Source organism: Humulus lupulus, chromosome 4 (assembly GCF_963169125.1).
Source record: "Humulus lupulus chromosome 4, drHumLupu1.1, whole genome shotgun sequence".
NCBI classification, from domain to species: Eukaryota; Viridiplantae; Streptophyta; class Magnoliopsida; order Rosales; family Cannabaceae; genus Humulus; species Humulus lupulus.
This window is the reverse complement of record NC_084796.1, coordinates 8,520,666-8,541,422: the sequence shown is the minus strand read 5'-3', so window position 1 is coordinate 8,541,422 and position 20,757 is coordinate 8,520,666. Positions and strand designations below refer to the sequence as shown.

The 20,757-nt window shown below is 36.0% G+C and overlaps 1 protein-coding gene across 1 annotated transcript; it reads right to left on the bottom strand.

Moving 5' to 3' along the window:
• Positions 1 to 7,077: 7,077 nt before the first annotated feature.
• LOC133829880 (uncharacterized) lies at positions 7,078 to 8,457 on the bottom strand. Its single transcript, XM_062259708.1, has 2 exons — positions 8,300 to 8,457; positions 7,078 to 7,890 (listed from the first exon to the last, which is right to left on the bottom strand). The coding sequence occupies exons 1-2, from the start codon at positions 8,373 to 8,375 to the stop codon at positions 7,289 to 7,291; spliced, it is 678 nt and encodes a 225-aa protein (XP_062115692.1). The 5' UTR covers positions 8,376 to 8,457; the 3' UTR covers positions 7,078 to 7,288.
• Between the last annotated feature and the right edge of the window lie 12,300 nt (positions 8,458 to 20,757).

The following is a 20,757-nucleotide window of genomic DNA, read 5'->3' as shown; positions in this document are numbered from 1 at the left end:
AAGTCCAGCATCTTTTTGAACGAGTCTTCAGCCTCTGCTGAACGATTATTCAAATTATTTTCACCTAAAAAGCTATTATTTTTATTTAAGTAAAATCAATATCCTTTCATTCCTAAACTCTATAAATAGGACCTAGTACCCAGCCATTATTCATCTTTTGCTCTAAGTTCAGAGGCTGCAAGTGCTAAGTGAGTGTGAGAGTATAAACACCTGGGTTTGGGAATCATAAGCTTGATCATCATAAGCTTATCAAATACTTTGGGAAGTAAGGTTTTAGAGTATTTCGGTTTGAGGTGTAGATTGGTCTTACAAGTCTTCAAGGTAACCCAAAACTCTAGTTCAATTCTGTATTTGTTCTTTTAAGTTCTCATAATCTTCTACTCAGTCCTCTAACCTTAATCTTTATTTTGGTTAGGAAATCTAAGTTCTTGAGCACATAAGTTTTGGTAAGTATGTTTTTCAATGGTTTAGTCTTCCCATTCCTTTTCATCTCTTTTTCTTCAATCAACTCACCTTGTTATATATGGTTTTAGGAGTGTTCCAAAAGTCCCAACGCTGTCCACATATCCCGGTAACTTTGGTAAGGAAAATAGGATAGAATCTATATGTTTTATGCTTATGTTATCTTATGTTTTATGTTATGAAATATGTTATGATAAGTGTTATGATATGTATGTTTGTAGGCTTGGGCATATGACCCATTTGACTAACAAGACCCCAAATAGATTATGGGCATATGACCTACTTAGCTAGTAGGACCCCACTAATCTCACGGGCATATGACTTGTTTAGTCTATGGGACCCCAAGTAATAATGGCCATTATAGTATGTGTATGTATTAAGTGTTATGATATGTCTTTATGATTATTATGAAATTTATGTACATGATGTATGTGCTAGATTTTCCTTGCTGGGCATTAGGCTCATTCCTTTTTGTTTTATGTGCAGGAAAATAGCTATTAGTGGCGGTAAGGTTCGTGGATGCTTGGAGATTGTGTATCGATGGTGAATGGATTCAAGGAGTCGAGAGTTCGATCTTTCGAGGATGTAGTCTTGTTTTACCTTTTTATGGTTTTACATGTATTTTTCCGCACTTTCTATGTAACTCCTTTTCACTTTAAGTTATGTTTTGTTTTAAAGACAATGGGTACCCATATCCTACTTATTTTATGAAAGTAACTTTTGTTTCTACAAATTTCTAATAAAATTATGGTATTTTCGCAAATGTAAGTTTTAGTAAGAATTTGTATGTATAGCTTCGTTAATGATCCAAAAGTCTAGAGTAGTGGGTCATTACACCACCCCTGGGGTAGGGGTCAGGCCAACCACCCCTAGGGGCTCTTGGGCATATTGGGGCCGACCACCCTTAAGGGTTGGGGTCAGGCCGACCGCCCCTAGGGGTAGGGGTCAGGCCGACCACCCCTAGGGGCTAGGGCCAGGCCGACCACCCCTATGAGGTCTTGGCCTGACCAACTTCACTATAGGTCCTGGACCTATCTTTTTTGATCGTCGGTCTTTTCTCAATACTTCGTCATTTTCCCTGATTTGTGATGCCACGTGCAGCTTTCTCATTCGCCACGTCATCATCGTATTTTTTAGGGATAACAAGGATTAAATACAAATGAGAGGTAAAATGGTAATTAGCATCCGCCTCATTAGTAGATCATCTATAGAGGGTTGAATGACGATAATGATTGTAACAATGGATAACTTATTTACATTTGGTGTAAAGTTTTCTATAAATTAAAGAGTGCAATTCTGAGTCTATAGTGGAGTCACGATGAATTAATAAAGTAATGAAATTATTCGTAAATAAATTCACAATAACTTATTAGAGTTTGATTTCATGGATTTATGGTCTCCGCTTCACCATTGAGTAAATCATGTAGAATGTCTCAATTAATTGATTTAATTATCAATTATGATTTTTAAAGTTGGCTAGGTCAATTTTGGAAATTTTTACAGAGATATGTGATTTAGATAATAAAAGAGAATATTGGGCATATTTATTAATAATGACAAATTTGTGTTAATATTAAATTAAGTTTCAAATTATAAATAGTTAATTTGAATATGAATTTAATTATTTAAAATGTATAAATAAAAAGGTCTTAAATTTGAATCCATTGGGCCTTAAATTTAAGACACATATCATGAGGCCAACCCATATGGTGTGGGTCAGCCATGATAGAACTATATTTATATTTTATTTTTTAATTAATTTAAATAAGAAAATAATCACATGGATGTGTCTATAAATAGAGTGTTATAGTTAGGGTTTTCATATGTCAGATGACAATACAAGACATCTGACAAAGAGCAAGTTTTGATAAGTGTTCAGTCATATAAAACTCTAGAATCACACTCTTCTAGCCACTAACTCTTCTCTTCTAGATATCTATCTCATGTGTTGAGAAGCCCACACTAGTTCTAGGTTGATCAAAGGCTTGGTGAGGAAGACTGTGTTGCTGATCTAGTTCAATCTCTTAATAATACTTTGCTACAGAAATGAATCAAGGGTTAGAGAGATAGAATGAAAGAGTTGTTCCAATTTCGCTGCGTAATGTAAGTTACTATACTTTACTCTGTATTTTGTATCAATTTCATAGAAGCATGTTCCAGGAATTTTGCATGTTTGTTTGATAATATATGAATTACATGAAAACAAACAATGATCATGTTATGTGTATTTCCAACACCTATAACTATAATGTACACCAACAGGAGATGTTATGATTGGTGAAGGGTTTAGTTGTAGAAGTGGTGGTTCAAGTGTCAGAGAGTTGAAATTAGTTATTATTTATTAACCATCGGATGTATAAACTCTTTTTATATATATAGAGAACTTCTTAGGTAGGGGCATCACTTTTGCTCCAACCATAGGAGCGTTTTCTATTTTCGGCACTTGGATAAATTATAACCCAATTTTTTTTCTACGATGACGTATATTATAGTTATAACATACATCCTGTCAATTTTCAAGAAATTTCGAATAATTTACGGTGCCGAAATCAGAGTTCAAATAGTTGTTTTCCAGACGTATTAAAAAAATTAGGTACGCATGCAACTAACTGTTTAAACTTTAATTTCGGCATCGCAAATTATTTTGAATTTTCTGAAAATCGGTGCATGTCTGTTATAACTATACAAAAAAAAATTGTATTATAATTTCTTCAAGTGCCGAGAAAACACTCCAACAATACTAAGAAAATTCCTATATATATATATATATAAAAGCATATATACATATAATCGATTCATTATTGAAGACTAAGATGCAGAATATTGACAGCCGAATTCTTAATGAATATTTAAAAATTGTGATTTAGTAACTTCTAGTTTGTTTTTGTTGCTTTTGTTGATCTTCCAATTGCCTTGTGGCTTGATATTTTTTTTTTTCATTTTTGTGGTTCCCTTTGTTCAGTATTGATTGTTGTTTTTTGTAATTTGTTGTTGTAGGTTGCATGGTTGTATTGTTGTGCTAATTTCTCTATCTTTTGGTAGTTTATGGGGCATTTAGTTCTTCTAATTGTTAATGAAGTTTTGTGCTCCCTCCTCTTTGAGATGTTGTTGCATTAAAAAAAACAAAATTAATATGTACATCTATATATATTATATGTATATATAGGGAAAATACTATTTTGGCCCATATATTTTTTTTAAATACGCGATCGACCTATGTATTTTGTTAAATGATTATTTAGACCCTGTGTTTTACAAATAGATCAAAATAGTACCCTAGACCTGATTTTGGTCAAAACATTTTCAATTATAAGATCAATTCTTGAGTCATTAGTAATGTGATAAGTTCAGAGAAGCGAAGAACGTGGTCAAAGAGCTGAGAATGAAATATTATATTTGAAAATTTGAGTATAGAGTACTATTTTGATCATTTTGTAAAACACGGGGTATGAATTGTCATTTAATAAAATACAGGAGCCGATCGCATATTTGAGAAAAACATAGGAGCCAAATTGGTATTGAAGGTATATTGATTTTATTGTGAATTATTATTGGAACAATTAGTATGAATAGGATATGTCTTGATTCCACACAATTGCTTACATTAAGACAAAGTTATATTATTTTTATTTTTATTAATAATATATTTTTTGAATTGGCCAATGAAAATTGAGACATGTGTAGTTTGGTTTTTTTATATGTAAATATATATATATATATTTATATATATATACTAGCCCATGGCTCGTGCCTAAGGCATGAGCAACCCGTTAATATTGTTACCCTTTCTCTAATATTTTGCTTCTTGTGAGGAGACTAAAAGTAATTTAAAAATAAATAAGTAGATAAATATATTTTTGTTTTGAATTCTTGTAAGTGAAGAAAGTAAATAATAATATAAACAAATAGTTCATAATTAATAAATTTTTTCTCTTGGGCTTGAAAATTGTTACTTATTGAATTTAAGATATTTTTATTATTATTATTATTATTATTATTATTATTATGTATTTTGCCACTCCTCTGATTTTATGATACACATACAATAATATACATATCCAGCAAAAATTAATACACATACATAGTTTTAATAATATAAAAATAATTAAATTAAAAGAAAAAGAAAACAATAACAGGTAAATAAAATGAATGATCACATTTGCCTTAAAAAAATAATCATAAAATACTATTTCTTCTTTATTATTTTCAAAATAATTCTATAAAGTTGTAATATATTTGTTTATAATTAATATGAAACTAATATTTTTTTTTTATAAATAGTATGATTTTAATTAAAATAATCCTAATTAAAATTACGTTTGATGGATATCTTTTTATAATTTTGCTAGATATTGTAATATGATATTTTTAAAAATATAAAATATGATAGCAAATAATTAAATAACATATATCATTTCATAATGTTAATTTTTTTTTAAAAATTATGACATATAGAGTACAAATTTTATTTATTAAATTTAAAAAGAAAATATTAAAAAAATAATATGATATTTTTTAAAATATATAATATGATATTAACTAATATATATCATATTACAATAATGTTAATATTTATTTAAATGATGAAAATAGAACACATTTTAATTACTTAATTTAAAAAAATACTATTAAAAAATAAATCTCAATACAAAATAATAGAAGAAAGGGAATAAAAATAATAATGAAAAATAGAAATATTCGAATAAATTTAAGAAAAAACCAAAGTATACAATGATAGTATAAAAATTTAACATGATGGATGATGGTTCTAGAAGGAAAAAAAAACTTAGACAAAACAAAAAAAGGTAACAAAAAATATAACAAGTAAATAATATTAATAATAAAATATAAGTGTCAAATTTTTATTTATTTAGTAAAAGATAAAATAATGTAATACATAGTGTCTATACGTGTGATAATTTTAGGATTAAAGAAATATAAAAACAAATTGAAAGGAAAAAACAAAATAAGAAAAAAATAAAAAAGAAGGATGACCGTATATGTGATCCACACACCAGCATAGTATGACTCGAGCAACAAGCCTATCAATATGTGTAACTTTCACATGCATTAAACCACATTGCCTTTATATATATTAATATTCAATAAATGATGATAGCATTTTATTATAGGGTAGGTAACCATTTGATACCCTGTGTTTTTGCAAAGTATCATTTTGGTACCCTCTGTTTTCAATAATGCTCATATGGTACCCTGTATTTTAAAATAGTACATATTTGGTACCCTAAACTCAAATTTAATTAATAAAATTTTACTAATTTAATCAAACTGCTATCAATTATGTAAGTTCCAAATTTAAATTTAATTACTTAATTACATATAACTGATGACAGTTTGATCATATTGACAAAATTTTATCTATCAAATCTGAGTCTAGGGTACCATATGAGTATTATTGAAAACAGAGGGTACCAAAATGATACTTTGCAAAAATATAGGGTACCAAATGAGTAAATTCCCTTTATTATATTACTATATAAATGTAATTGACTTAATACAATATAATCATACATATTAAATTTATATATAGATACTATATTGTATATTGTGCATATACAACTATGAATGAACATCAAATAATTAGTGTATATTATATATATACATATATTGTTTAATAGGAAAAACAAATTAAGAAAAAAACAAATTAAGAAAAATGACTAATATACTTAATACAATATAATGTATATTGTGCATATATAATTACGAATAACATGATATAATCAATTTATATTATATATATATACTATTTAACCAAAAAAACAAATTATGAAAAAAAAACAAAAAAGAAGAATGGCACAAAACAGGTCCACGCATATATATAGTATATATATATATATATCGTAACAATATATATACAACTAACAGCTTCAATTTTAAAACATACAACAATTATTAAACTTTTTTTTTTTCAAGTTTAGAGAAGTAACGAGATTTTAGTCTCTAAAAAACACAACATGGTAATTGGTTACGCTTTTAAGAATGGTAACAAGTAACAAGTATAACACAGTAATTGATTACAGCTTTTAGAGTTGTAACTAGTTACAACCATAATATAGTAGCTTATTAAAAAATTTAGAGTTGTAATTGGGTATAAGCATAGCACAATAATTAGTTACAATTTTAAAAGTACTGGGTACCAGTTTTTAATTTTTCAATAGTACCAGCTACCGCTATATATGAAATTGGTAACTAGTTACATATCCTTTTTCATTTCCACAAAATGCTTTTGTGTTTTTATAGTTGTTACCATTTTTAGAGAAGTAACTAATTACAAGCATAATAATGAACTGATTTTAGTTTTTAGAATTGTAATCGATTACAAAACATATTTCTATTGAGTATGTTTAGTCTTCTTCAGTCTAATTGACTCTACTAATTAATCTCATACGTGTAGTTTTGCTATTTTTGTAGATAGTGGTGTTTTTGTTATTATTTTTTTCTAGGAAAACTTGTTAGTCTACACTCAAGTTCTAATTACATTAATATGGTTATGTCTGCTACAAACTTTAGATATCTATATATTCATTGGTGTAATGTATTGTAATTGAAGCCTGTTTGGCTATATTTTAATATATCCCATCACTTCGACTACAATTAATAAAAAAAGATAGTACCATAAATTATATTTCACATGTTCGTCTCCATTGGAAAGAAACATTGACACAATTTTATTACACACTAAATCAACCTTATTTAATAACCACAATATATTATTTCCCATATAATTCTCCTTTTCAACCAATATAAGAAGCCTTCATTTGCAACACTTGAAAGCAAATGAAATTCGAGCTACCACACTATTAATTTAAGAAGATGAGGGAGGACATGGCTTCTTAGGATGTGGGAACTTAAAAATGGGTTGATGAAATGGTGGCTTCTTAAAGAAAGGATGGGGATATGGCTTCTGAATTGGAATGGTTGGCTTTGGCTCTGGCTTTGGTTTTGGTTCTGGTTTTGGTTTTGTCTCCATTTTTGGCTTTGGTTTTGGCTTGGTCTCTGGTTTGGGTTCAGATTTTGGCTTTGGCTTTGACTCTTTTTTGGGCTTTGGTTTCGGCTTGGTCTCTGGTTTGGGCTTTGGTTTCGGCTTGGTCTCTGGTTCGGGCTCGCATTTTGGCTTTGGCTTTGGTGTGATTTCTGGCTTTGGCTTTGGTTTGATCTCTGGTTTTGGCTCTGGCTTTGGTTTGGTCTCTGGTTTTGGCTTTGGTTTGTTCTCTGATTTTGGCTCTGGCTTTGGTTTCGGCTCTACTTTTGGCTCCGGCTTTGGTTCTGGCTTGTAAATGGGAGTTGGTGGAGGAAGAGTCTTTTCAAATCCTGGAATGGGGCGATGAAAAAAGTCATAATGTTTCTTAAAAGATGGTGTCTTTGGTAATGGAAAAAACGTATCTTCATCTTTAATACCTGGAGCCTCTGCATAACAAGAAAAAAAAAACACAATTTGAAATTTATATGAATATATAGTCTGGAAAAACAGAAAGAGTATTCTATAATATTTATAATACATAATATCAAATTAGAATGTTTTTAACATCATATAGACAACTGACAATCTCTATTTAGTTCCTAAACTATCAAATATTCTATTCCATCATTTATATTAAACTATCTTTTCTCAACATTGGCCCTTGAGTAATGAAAAATTAAAATGTAACAATTTTTTTGCAGCAAGCTAATATATATATTTTAATATTAAAATAGTTAACATTGAATTTTATTGTTTTATCAAATATATATATATATATATAAATTCTGGTTTTCTCTTCTAAATAAGTTAAAAAGAAAAAGTTTGTAGTAGGATAAAATATTGAGTTTTACATACCTGAAGAAGCTTGGCAGAAACTCAGAGCACATGAGCATAGAAGTGCCCATTGGAAAAGAGAAGAAGAAATCCTCATTGGGAATGAGTAGTGAACTCTCTTATGATAGTATATATAATACACCTATATATATATATAAGTGATTTGATAACTCAATGAGATTTGTAGTATATATATAGCTAAGATTGAAGCTGTTTAGGAGGCTAACAATTGTTCACTTAATTTAGGCCAGCCAAGGAGTTCAAAATGGACCCATATTGAGCTTTTTATTATAGTGTTAATTTTCATTTAATGAGCATTATTCCCAACTGTCTTCTGTTCTAATACTTTTTATTTTTTTAAAAAATAATTAAATAAAAATATCAATATTACTAACATATAACAACTAGTTAAACTTCTTTATTTGTTAGGAAAAACTCTATTTTGATTATATTGTACCTAATTTTTAAGAGTTTTGGATATATATAATCTTAGTAACTTGAAGTCTTATTCCTTATTTTATTTTTCCCAAACAAAATTTGATGATAAAACTTAGAGCACTCTCAAATAGGTGATATAAGCACTTATTTCTTTAAAGAAGATAAAAAAAAAGTATTCAAATAGTCCTTACATCAGGTAATGTATATAAATTTGGAGAGCATTATTCATTGCTTCAAATACATTTTATTAATATTAAAATATATAGGAGTATTATTGATATTGAGAAAATATTTTAAATGAATAAAAAATATTTAAATAATGTAAAAAAGAAATATATAAAAAAATTGATGTATGATATGTAATGTAAAATAAAAAGAAATTTTTGTTGATGTATTTTGAAAGAAATAGTAAAGAAGCTTATTAGATTGTTCTAATTACGTATTACTCGGTCCTAAGTAATAGAATAACTAGATTAGATCATCAAAAATAAGAGACAAACAAGAAAGATTAAGTGAATCATCGTGGAAATTATAAGTTCAAATCCGACTAATGATATATATGAAGGAGAGACTATTTTGTAGAATTAATTATTCTATGTTTTCTTACAATGAGACTAAATTATCATATTCTAAGTTCATTAATTTGTTAGTTGGATTAATTATTTTAATATTCTCTAATTTCATATAATAAAAATACATATGATTACCATTTTTTTTTTTGTAAAATTCAATCCGGCCTATAATTATATGATCTTATATTGTATTATGATATTATTATGTTGGTATAAATTAATGTAGCCATGTCTCTTTAAATTCAATAAATACACCTTACTGGGAGGTTCATTCATTGATACGATCAATTCAAGGAGCTATATATTTCAATTTCAATTCAACATATATATTTTTAATATACTTTTAATATTTAGGAGTGTATATATAATTAGATCGGTATTATATATATGGATTAAATTATATCTTAGAATAAATTTATGGGAAGCATTTATTTTTATGTAACCAATTCATCATGAAAATATAATACTCAAGAATATAGATAGTAAATAGATTATCATTCCCATAAAGATTATTACTTAATTACCAATAATTATTCTTTAATTTCTATTTGGCAAACAAAATTTTGATAAATAAATCTAATTATAAAATTTTAAATAACTATGAACAAAATAATTAATCAAAAGATGAAAATCACTATTAAAAATACCTATAGGATATTAACTTCATCAACTTTTCATTCTACTAATTTTATTAATCAGTCTAAATTTCTTTCTTCCTATTTTAATAGCATATTAACAAATCGATTCTTATTTTTTTTTCAAGATATAAGATCTCATCCTATATGCAGGTTTTCCACATCTCTGTGATAAACTTAAACATATAGCAGACATTAAGCATAGAAACATAATTACAAGACAAGTCATACATGTACTTTCGTCCAATATGCAACCTGCTATGTCTATATAACGATATCATATTCAATTCTCATCTTTCGAATTTTGAATCAAAATCATAAATCAAGCAAATATTGATTAGATATTTACTAGCATTAAGCAAACATTATATAGATTAGAATAAAGAAGAAAAATCAATAAAACATCATAATTAAATTAAATAGAAAGCCAAGTGACTACATTAAACCCTAGATAAAAGTATTTAGTTTATATCAGACATGACTAAATCAACAAAATAATAATCCAGAAACATAAGATTCAAAGACTTGAAGAAGAAAGAAAAAATATAAAAATGCATAAAACTAGTCTAGAATCAAAATTAGTCTCTAAAAACGTAACTAAAATCTGACCTAATTTCTAATTAAACCCTAAGTCTGAATTTATAGTTTAAAAATTCACGAATCCATTGTTTTTCATAGGCGGGTCGCGACTTGGCCTTCCCTAGGTCGCGACCCGTGTCAATTTTAAACCCCTCCCAGTCTGCATATGTCTTCAGGCACCGCGACTCAGTCACTATCAAGTCACAGCCCGTGTTGTTGGTGCCCTCCTGATTTAGCCTCTGACTTCCACTAGCGCCGCGACTTATAAGGGCAAGTCGTGACTCTAATTCCCATCAGCAGCTTTGTGTTTCTGACTTGCCTAGAGTCGCGACTCTAAACTCCTAGTCACGGCCCTAATTCCATTATTTATCAATTTAAACCTTTCAACCTCATTTCTTCAAGAAAGACTGATTTTTACTTGTCCTTAGCATCATTTTGAGTCGAACAACCACCAAGAGCTTCATTTTTCCACTATTTTATCTTCTTTTTACATTTTTCTCATGATTCGATGCACCAACCTACAACAAAGACAAACAAAAGTGTAATTTTGTACAAAACTGTAACGCCCTGGATAGCCAAGACCGTTACACTGTGTGTTTGTAAAGTGTCAGACTTGCTAATCAAGTCATTTAAATAAAATCGTGTTATTGGAGCTATAAAGAAACTAGGGTTAAAAGCGTTTTGGTCTCAAAAGCCACGTTTTCATTGAAAAGCATCATCTGTTACATGGGATCCCAAAAATATTAAGTTCGAAGACCATTTATAAAAAGACACAAGTTTTATGTACAACAACCGGCCATTCTAAGGAAAAACAACAGTTAGGTGATCCCTATCCTGGTCCACTCCTCGACCGTGGCGGTCGAATCGCTGGCTATGTACATTCCACCTCGGAGCTCTCCACCTCAGTGTAACGCCCTGGCTACCCCAGAACAGTTACGGTGAACGGTGGACCGGAAATTTGACTCTCTACCTGAGTCCTTTGGTCAAAAACGTGCTCTAAGTGTAATTAACAGGTCAAGGTATAAAACTAGTAAAAAGGTAATGGAGATTTTCATTACAAACTGCTCTGCAGAGCTAAACAAAACATTTACAAGTGGTTCTCAGTTCAAAATGGTCATTACAGTTTTAAATTTACAATCCCGCTGACCTAAGCGGCAAAAGTAGGGTAAACCCCCTAGTTCCTCTAAGAACACCTTGACCGTGGTGGTCAAGCGGCCGCATATGTACACACCACCACATCAGCTCTCCACTCAAGGCTAGGTGAGCTTTTCTTTCCCTTTACCTGCACCACATAGCACCCATGAGCCAAAGCCCAGCAAGAAAACATAATACTTTTCATAACATTATCAAATGATTATCATTATAATCATACTGAGCATAAAACTTTCAAACAAGCGAATGAACATCACATGATTTTAGCGGGAGAGTGGCTGTTAAGTAAGCCACTAGCCTCCAAGCTCTCTTTTCTAGCAGGAGAGTGGCTGCTAGGTAAGCCACTAGCCTCCAAGCTCTGTTTATTCATCGACCCTCAGGGTCGGTCAGGCATTAACGCTCCTTGAGTCATTCAATGCTAATGGTCGATTAGATCTGATCTCTATTGGCTAGCGTGAACCACGCTAAGTCCATCCTTGACTAATAAGTCAGCGCTAAGTGACCAGTGTCCAGTATCACTGCCGAACTTGACTAATAAGTCACAGCTTCACAGCTGACACTAACACCTTTGCCAATTCTGACTGACAAGTCAGTGCAACGTGACCAGTGCCCAGTATCGCTGCCGAACCTGACTAATCAGTCACAGCTTCACAGTTGATACTAGCACCTTTGCCAATCCTGACTAATTAGTCAGTGCTATGCACAAGCGAACAACATACGCTAAGCACTCCATGTTCAATCCATGTCCATATTACCCAATCAACATGCCTTACAAATATCCATGCATGTCACACTTGGGGTGCAGTTTTCTTACCTCTGGTTCGAGCAAGAACAAATAAAAGAGTGACCCTGAGAACGATCAACCTTTTGGTCCTTTAGCGGTTACCTGGTCATAACCAAATTATGGGATTCCATAAATAAAATGAATAATAAAAGGTTCCCAAACCAAAACCTAACCTCCGGGACCTCAAACACTACTCAACCGGGTAGTAGGTTCATTTCCAAGGCCTTGGGCTTGAATCCCCATGCTAAAAAGCTCACTTTGGCCAAAAATGCCTTAAGGGCCACGACCCTCCTTGGCCATGCCGCGGCCCGCCCCTCAGACAGAGGCGCCTAAACCCGGCAGCCCCCAAGGGCCGCGGCTCACCCCTGCCATGCCGCAGCGCAAGCTCCATTTCAGCCAAAACCCCTGTTTTTCCTCCCTTGCGTTTTCCCTTGAAACCAACCCTTCAAACCCAATTTAAACACCACCCAAACCTCTTTCAAACACTCATTTAAACCTCCAAACATCACCCATAACTCTCCCCCATCATAACCCAAGTAAAACCCCACAAGAACTCCCCTTGATTCCAACTTTCCACACCAAATTCTAAAGCTGAAATCCTAAAACGAAAACAGAGCATACATGGAAATTAATGGCTAAAATCTTACCTCAAGTTCAGGTTATGGTGCTCTTCCACATTGGAACACTCTCCCAAAGTATCAAGGCTTAGCTCCTAAGCTCAAATCCTCAACAAGATCTCAAAACTCACAAGGAATATGGTGGAAGGTGAAGGTACGGAAAGGAAAAGATGGGAACTCTGTTTTGGGTTCTGTTTCACAGCCATCTATACATCATATATATCCAAATCACAAATGACCATAATACCCCTAGGTCTTTAAAAGTTTCTAAGGCCAACTCAAGGGTAATTTTGACACTTTCCACCTACACCGTTAATGATAATTAACGCTTCCCAATTCCCGCTATTCTCAATATTCTCAAACACCAATACTTCACATCCCGTTACCCTTTAATCCCCGGTAACACTCTAAACATTAAAAGCACCCCGAGACTCACCCCGAGCCCCGAGCTTAAACCTGTTATGACCAAACCGATAATCAACATTCCTTGATCGTCTCATGCCAAATGGCTCGAACAAACCCACATTATAATGTGGTCTCAAATTATATCACCATCATGCGAAAAAATAATCAATTTACCCTTAACGGGCCAAATTACCATCACACCCCTGTATAAAGAAATATGGACTCACATGCATGCATTTCACACCATGTCATAATATAATCAACATATACATGCATTTTATCAATTAATAACATAATTAAGCAAGTACGGCCCTCCCGGCCTACTGTTCACGCCGTTAAATACATCGGAGAATTTGGGGCATTACAACTATCCCCTCCTTACTAAAATTTCGTCCCCGAAATTTACCTGAACAGCTCGGGATACTGACTCTGCATATTTGATTCTAGCTCCCAGGTCGCATCCTCGACCTTGCTGTTCCTCCACAATACCTTAACCAAAGGTATTATCTTATTCCTGAGGACCTTGTCCTTTCTGTCAAGTATTTGAACTGGCTGCTCCTCAAAGGAGAGATCTGGTTCAAGCTCCAGATCTTCATAACTCAGAATATGGCCCACATCAGATACATACCTCCGAAGAGCTGATACATGGAACACATTATGCACGGCAGACAACGCCGGAGGCAAAGCCAATCTGTAAGCCACCTGACCTATCCTCTCCAAAATCTCAAATGGACCTACAAATCTAGGACTCAGTTTGCCTTTCTTCCTAAACCTTCTCACCCCGTTCCATGGCAAGACTTTGAGGAAAACATAGTCTCCTACCTGGAACTCCACGTTCCTGCGCTTGGGATCAGCATAGCTCTTTTGTCTATTCTGAAAAGCAAGCATTCTAGCTCTAATCTTCTCTATAGCCTCACTGGTCCTCTGTACTGCATCAGGACCTAAGTATCTCCTTTCTCCTGTCTCATCCCAATGAATGGGAGATCTGCAATTCCTACCATATAGCATCTCATAAGGTGCTACTCCAATGGTAGACTGGTAACTGTTGTTGTAGGAGAATTCTATCAAAGGCAGATACCTACTCCATGAACCACCGAAATCCAGTACACATGCTCTCAGCATGTCCTCCAAAATCTGGATCGTCCTCTCAGATTTCCCATCTGTCTGAGGATGATAAGCTGTACTGAACTTCAACTTTGTCCCCATGGATTTCTGCAAACTCCCCCAAAACTTGGAAGTAAAAGTGGGGTCCCGATCTGACACGATCGACCTAGGTGCACCATGGAGCCGCACAATCTCTCGCACATAGAGATCTGCATACTGATCAACTGTATATGTAGTCCTCACTGGCAGAAAGTGAGCTGACTTGGTGTAGCGATCCACTATCACCCAAATAGAATCATGCTGACCAGTAGTCCTGGGTAAGCCCACCACAAAATCCATTGTGATGTCTTCCCACTTCCACTCTGGAATATCCAGAGGCTGCAGTGACCCTGCCGGCCTCTGATGCTCAGCCTTGACCTGTTGACATGTCAAGCACTTAGCTACATACTCTACTACATCTCTCTTCATCCCTGGCCACCAATATAACGATCTCACATCCTGGTACATCTTCGTGGTGCCTGGATGCAAAGAGTAAGCTGTAGTATGAGATTCATCCAGAATCTCTCACCTCAATGCAGTGTCTAACGGAACACATATCCGCCCTTTGTATCTCAACAAGCCTACCTCAGACACTGTATAATCCCTGGATGCTCCAGCCAGAACATCCTCTCTAATAGTGTAGACTGTAGCGTAATGTTAGCCAACTGGCCCACCAACAACTCTATACCAGCTCTGGTCATATCATCAGCTAACTCTCTGGCTATCAGCCTCATACCATGAATTTGCCCCGGACCTTTCCGGCTCAAAGCATCAGCTACCACGTTGGCTTTACCTGGGTGATACAGAATCTCACAATCATAGTCTTTCACTAACTCCAGCCAACGCCTTTGCCTCATATTCAGGTCTTTCTGGGTGAAGAAGTATTTCAGGCTCTTGTGGTTTGTATAGATCTCACATTTCTCTCCATAGAGATAGTGCCTCCATATCTTTAAAGCAAAAACCACTGCCGCCAACTCCAGATCATGAGTAAGATACCTCTTTTCATACTCCTTCAACTGACGAGAAGCATAGGCAATAACCCTCTCTGATTGCATCAAAACACAGCCCAAACCCTGATGAGAAACGTCACAGTAAATCACAAACTTCTCCTGGTCTGTCAGAAAACTCAGAATCAGAGCTGTAATCAACCTCTGTTTCAGTTCCTGAAAGCTGTTCTCACATTTATCTGACCAGACAAACTTCTGGCTCTTGCGTGTCAGCTCAGTCAAAGCACTAGCAATCTTCGAGAACCCTTCCACGAACCGCCTATAATACCCTGCCAATCCAAGGAAACTTCTAACCTCAGAAGCATTCTTTGGCCTTGGCCAATCTCTGACCGCTTCGATCTTTGCTGGATCTACCTTAATCCCCTCCTTACTGACAATGTGTCCAAGAAATGATACCTGAGACAACCAGAACTCACACTTCTTAAACTTTGCAAACAACTTGTGTTCTCTCAGTCTCTGTAGAACCAACCTCAAATGCTGCTCATGCTCTAACTCAGTCTGAGAATACACCAGAATATCATCGATGAAGACGATCACAAACTGGTCTAAGTAATCCTTGAACACTCTGTTCATCATATCCATGAAAGCAGCAGGGGCATTAGTCAACCCAAATGACATAACCAGAAACTCATAATGCCCATACCTGGTACGAAAAGCAGTCTTCGGTATATCTCCCTCCTTGACCCTCAACTGATGATAACCAGAATGAAGGCCGATCTTAGAGAATACCTTCATACCTTGCAACTGATCGAACAGGTCATCTATCCTTGGCAAAGGATATCAGTTCTTAATTGTCAACTTATTCAGTTCCGTGTAATCTATACACATTCTCAGAGAACCATCTTTCTTCTTTACAAACAGAACTGGCGCACCCCAGGGTGAGAAACTAGGTCTAATGAAACCCATATCTAGCAGCTCTTACAACTGCACTTTCAATTCTTTCAACTCAGCTGGGGCCATTCTGTATGGTGCTCTAGACACTGGCTCCGTCCCTGGTGCCAGTTCTATAATGAACTCAATCTCTCTGTGTGGTGGCAACCCTGGCAAATCTTCTGGAAACACATCCAGAAACTCACATACAAGTCTAGTATCCTCTGGTCTCATTGGCATGACCTGGGTGGTATCAACCACACTGGCTAAGAATCCAATGCATCCTCTCTGCAAAAGATCCCTGGCCCTCAACACAGAAATCATAGGAACACGGGGTCCATGCACAGTACCAACAAACACAAAAGGATCCTCACCTTCAGGCTCAAAGGTGACCATCTTCCTTCTGCAGTCAATAGTTGCCCCATACTTTGTCAACCAATCCATACCCAGTATCATATCAAAGTCAGTCATAACTAACTCTATCAAATCCACTGACAACTCTCTGCCCTCTACTGTCACTGACAAAGATCTGACCCATCTTCTGGATACCACTATCTCCCCAGTGGGTAACAAAGTACCAAACCCCACAGCATAGAAATCACAAGGTCTACACAACCTATCAATAATGCTACTAGCAACAAAGGAATGTGTAGCACCAGAATCAATTAACACACGATAAGGGGTTCCTGCACTAAGAAGCTGACCTGTAACAACTGAGGGGGAAGCCTCAGCTTCTGCTTGAGTCAACGTGAACACTCGAGCTGGGGCCGAGCTGTCCACCTTTCTGGCTTCCTCTTTCCCTACTCGAGGGCAATCTTTCTTAAAGTGACCCACTACTCCACACAAAAAGCAGGCCTTTGCCTTACACTCTCCCAAATGGCGCCTCTTGCACCTAGGGCATTCAGGATGAGTCTTCCAAGCTTCACTGCTCCCAGGACGACCTATTGTAATACCACGAGGTCTCCTGTCAGAACCTGGAGCTGGGAAGGTATCAGGAACCTTCCTCTTCTGATCACTGGGGCCAACACCCCTACCAGAACCAACAGATGGTGGACCTGGCCTCCTGAAATCCCTTCTGGCTGCATTGTCACGCCAGATCTTAATCTCTGCACTCTCAGCGGTGAGTGCCTTCTCCACCACCTGTGCATAAGTAGTGACTCCTGCCACAGTGGTGATGCGAACGTCACGAGCTAACCTGGGCTGTAGTCCCTGGAGGAATCTCTCTCTCCTGGTCCAATTAGTGGGCACCAACTCTTTGGCAAACTTTGCCAAACGGTCAAACTTTAAGGCATATTCAGTAACTGATAAGCTTCCCTGAAATAGCCTCATAAACTCATCGGCCTTCGCCGCTCTTATAGCATCATTATAGTACTTCTCATTAAACAAAGTCTGAAATTCCTCCCAGCTCAGGAGATTAACATCTTTGGTCTGAACAACCACTTCCCACCATATCCGGGCATCTTCCCGAAACATATAGGCAGCACAGGCCACCCTCTCACTACCCACTACCTTCATAAAGTCAAGAATAGTGTTAAGCATGCTCATCCATTGTTCAGCTTTGATAGGATCAGCGCTGCCTTCAAAAACTGGAGGTTGCTGTTTCCTGAACTGCTCATAAAGAGGTTCCAATCTATTCTCAACCCCAGATAGCTGCCCAATAACTAGCACTGACACAGAAGGTGCCTCTGACACATTAACCATTGCAGGCACTTGCTGCTGCCTCAGGAGACGAAGCTCCACCCCTTGTTTCAACACTATAGCCTGCAAATCATTAAACAACTGCTGCCAGTTTGCAGGTGCTGGCTGTGGAATCTGGGAATGGTCATTCTCTTGACCCTGGCTGTTGTCATTATTCTGACCCTGACCACTCTGGCCAGCTGTAGTGTCTGTCTGTTCTGGGTTCATTCTGTCACTGATACCTTACTGAAACAATAACCAATATGGCCAGTCAGGTAGTAATAACTAAACCTCTTGCCGCCTCACGGTCCAAGAACAAGCAGACAGCTATCATATTCCATAGTCATTCAATATGCACAAGAAGATACATGTTTATGACACTCAGCACTCAGCATGTATCACATAACAGTTCATGATATCTCATGCATACAGGTAAAGCATTTGCACCACATTTAGGCAGTTATGCACATAACTACATAAAGAGTTACCAAACCAAGAGTCAAGCTTGACTTCAGTGATGTGTGTACATGCCCAGCCAGTCTACAGGAACCTTAACCTTGGCATTGCTCTGATACCAAGTTGTAACGCCCTGGCTACCCCAGAACAGTTACGGTGAACGGTGGACCGGAAATTTGACTCACTATCTGAGTCCTTTGGTCAAAAACGTGCTCTAAGTGTAATTAACAGGTCAAGGTATAAAACTAGTAAAAAGGTAATGGAGATTTTCATTACAAACTGCTCTGCAGAGCTAAACAAAACATTTACAAATGGTTCTCAGTTCAAAATGGTCATTACAGTTTTAAATTTACAATCCCGCCGACCTAAGCGGCAAAAGTAGGGTAAACCCCCTAGTTCCTTTGAGAACACCTTGACCGTGGTGGTCAAGCGACCGCATATGTACACACCACCACATCAGCTCTCCACTCAAGGCTAGGTGAGCTTTTCTTTCCCTTTACCTGCACCACATAGCACCCATGAGCCAAAGCCCAGCAAGAAAACATAATACTTTTCATAACATTATCAAATAATTATCATTATAATCATACTGAGCATAAAACTTTCAAACAAACGAATGAACATCACATGATTTTAGCGGGAGAGTGGCTGTTAAGTAAGCCACTAGCCTCCAAGCTCTCTTTTCTAGCAGGAGAGTGGCTGCTAGGTAAGCCACTAGCCTCCAAGCTCTGTTTATTCATCGACCCTCAGGGTTGGTCAGGCATTAACGCTCCTTGAGTCATTCAATGCTAATGGTCGATTAGATCTGATCTCTATTGGCTAGCGTGAACCACGCTAAGTCCATCCTTGACTAATAAGTCAGCGCTAAGTGACCAGTGTCCAGTATCACCGCCGAACTTGACTAATAAGTCACAGCTTCACAGCTGACACTAACACCTTTGCCAATTCTGACTGACAAGTTAGTGCAACGTGACCAGTGCCCAGTACCGCTGCCGAACCTGACTAATCAGTCACAGCTTCACAGTTGATACTAGCACCTTTGCCAATCCTGACTAATTAGTCAGTGCTATGCACAAGCGAACAACATACGCTAAGCACTCCATGTTCAATCCATGTCCATATTACCCAATCAACATGCCTTACATATATCCATGCATGTCACACTTGGGGTGCAGTTTTCTTACCTCTGGTTCGAGCAAGAACAAATAAAAGAGTGACCCTGAGAACGATCAACCTTTTGGTCCTTTAGCGGTTACCTGGTCATAACCAAATTATGGGATTCCATCAATAAAATGAATAATAAAAGGTTCCCAAACCAAAACTTAACCTCCGGGACCTCAAACACTACTCAACCGGGTAGTAGGTTCATTTCCGAGGCCTTAGGCTTGAATCCCCATGCTAAAAAGCTCACTTTGGCCAAAAATGCCTTAAGGGACGCGGCCCTCCTTGGCCATGCCGCGGCCCGCCCCTCAGACAGAGGCGCCTAAACCCAGCAGCCCCCAAGGGCCGCGGCTCACCCCTGCCATGCCGCGGCGCAAGCTCCATTTCAGCCAAAACCCCTGTTTTTCCTCCCTTGCGTTTTCCCTTGAAACCAACCCTTCAAACCCAATTTAAACACCACCCAAACCTCTTTCAAACACCCATTTAAACCTCCAAACATCACCCATAACTCTCCCCCATCATAACCCAAGTAAAACCCCACAAGAACTCCCCTTGATTCCAACTTTCCACACCAAATTCTAAAGCTGAAATCCTAAAACGAAAACAGAGCATACATGGAAATTAATGGCTAAAATCTTACCTCAAGTTCAGGTTATGGTGCTCTTCCACAGTGGAACACTCTCCCAAAGTATCAAGGCTTAGCTCCTAAGCTCAAATCCTCAACAAGATCTCAAAACTCACAAGGAATATGGTGGAAGGTGAAGGTACGGGAAGGAGAAGATGGGAACTCTGTTTTGGGTTCTGTTTCACAGCCATCTATACATCATATATATCCAAATCACAAATGACCATAATACCCCTATGTCTTTAAAAGTTTCTAAGGCCAACTCAAGGGTAATTTTGACACTTTCCACCTACACCGTTAATGATAATTAACGCTTCCCAATTCCCGCTATTCTCAATATTCTCAAACACCAATACTT

Coding starts and splice junctions, on each gene's coding strand:
- LOC133829880 (XM_062259708.1), bottom strand. CDS start 8,375: ATGAGGATTTCTTCTTCTCTTTTCCAATGGGCACTTCTATGCTCATGT. Junction 7,891..8,299: donor TTTCTGCCAAGCTTCTTCAG/GTATGTAAAACT, acceptor CTTGTTATGCAG/AGGCTCCAGGTATTAAAGAT.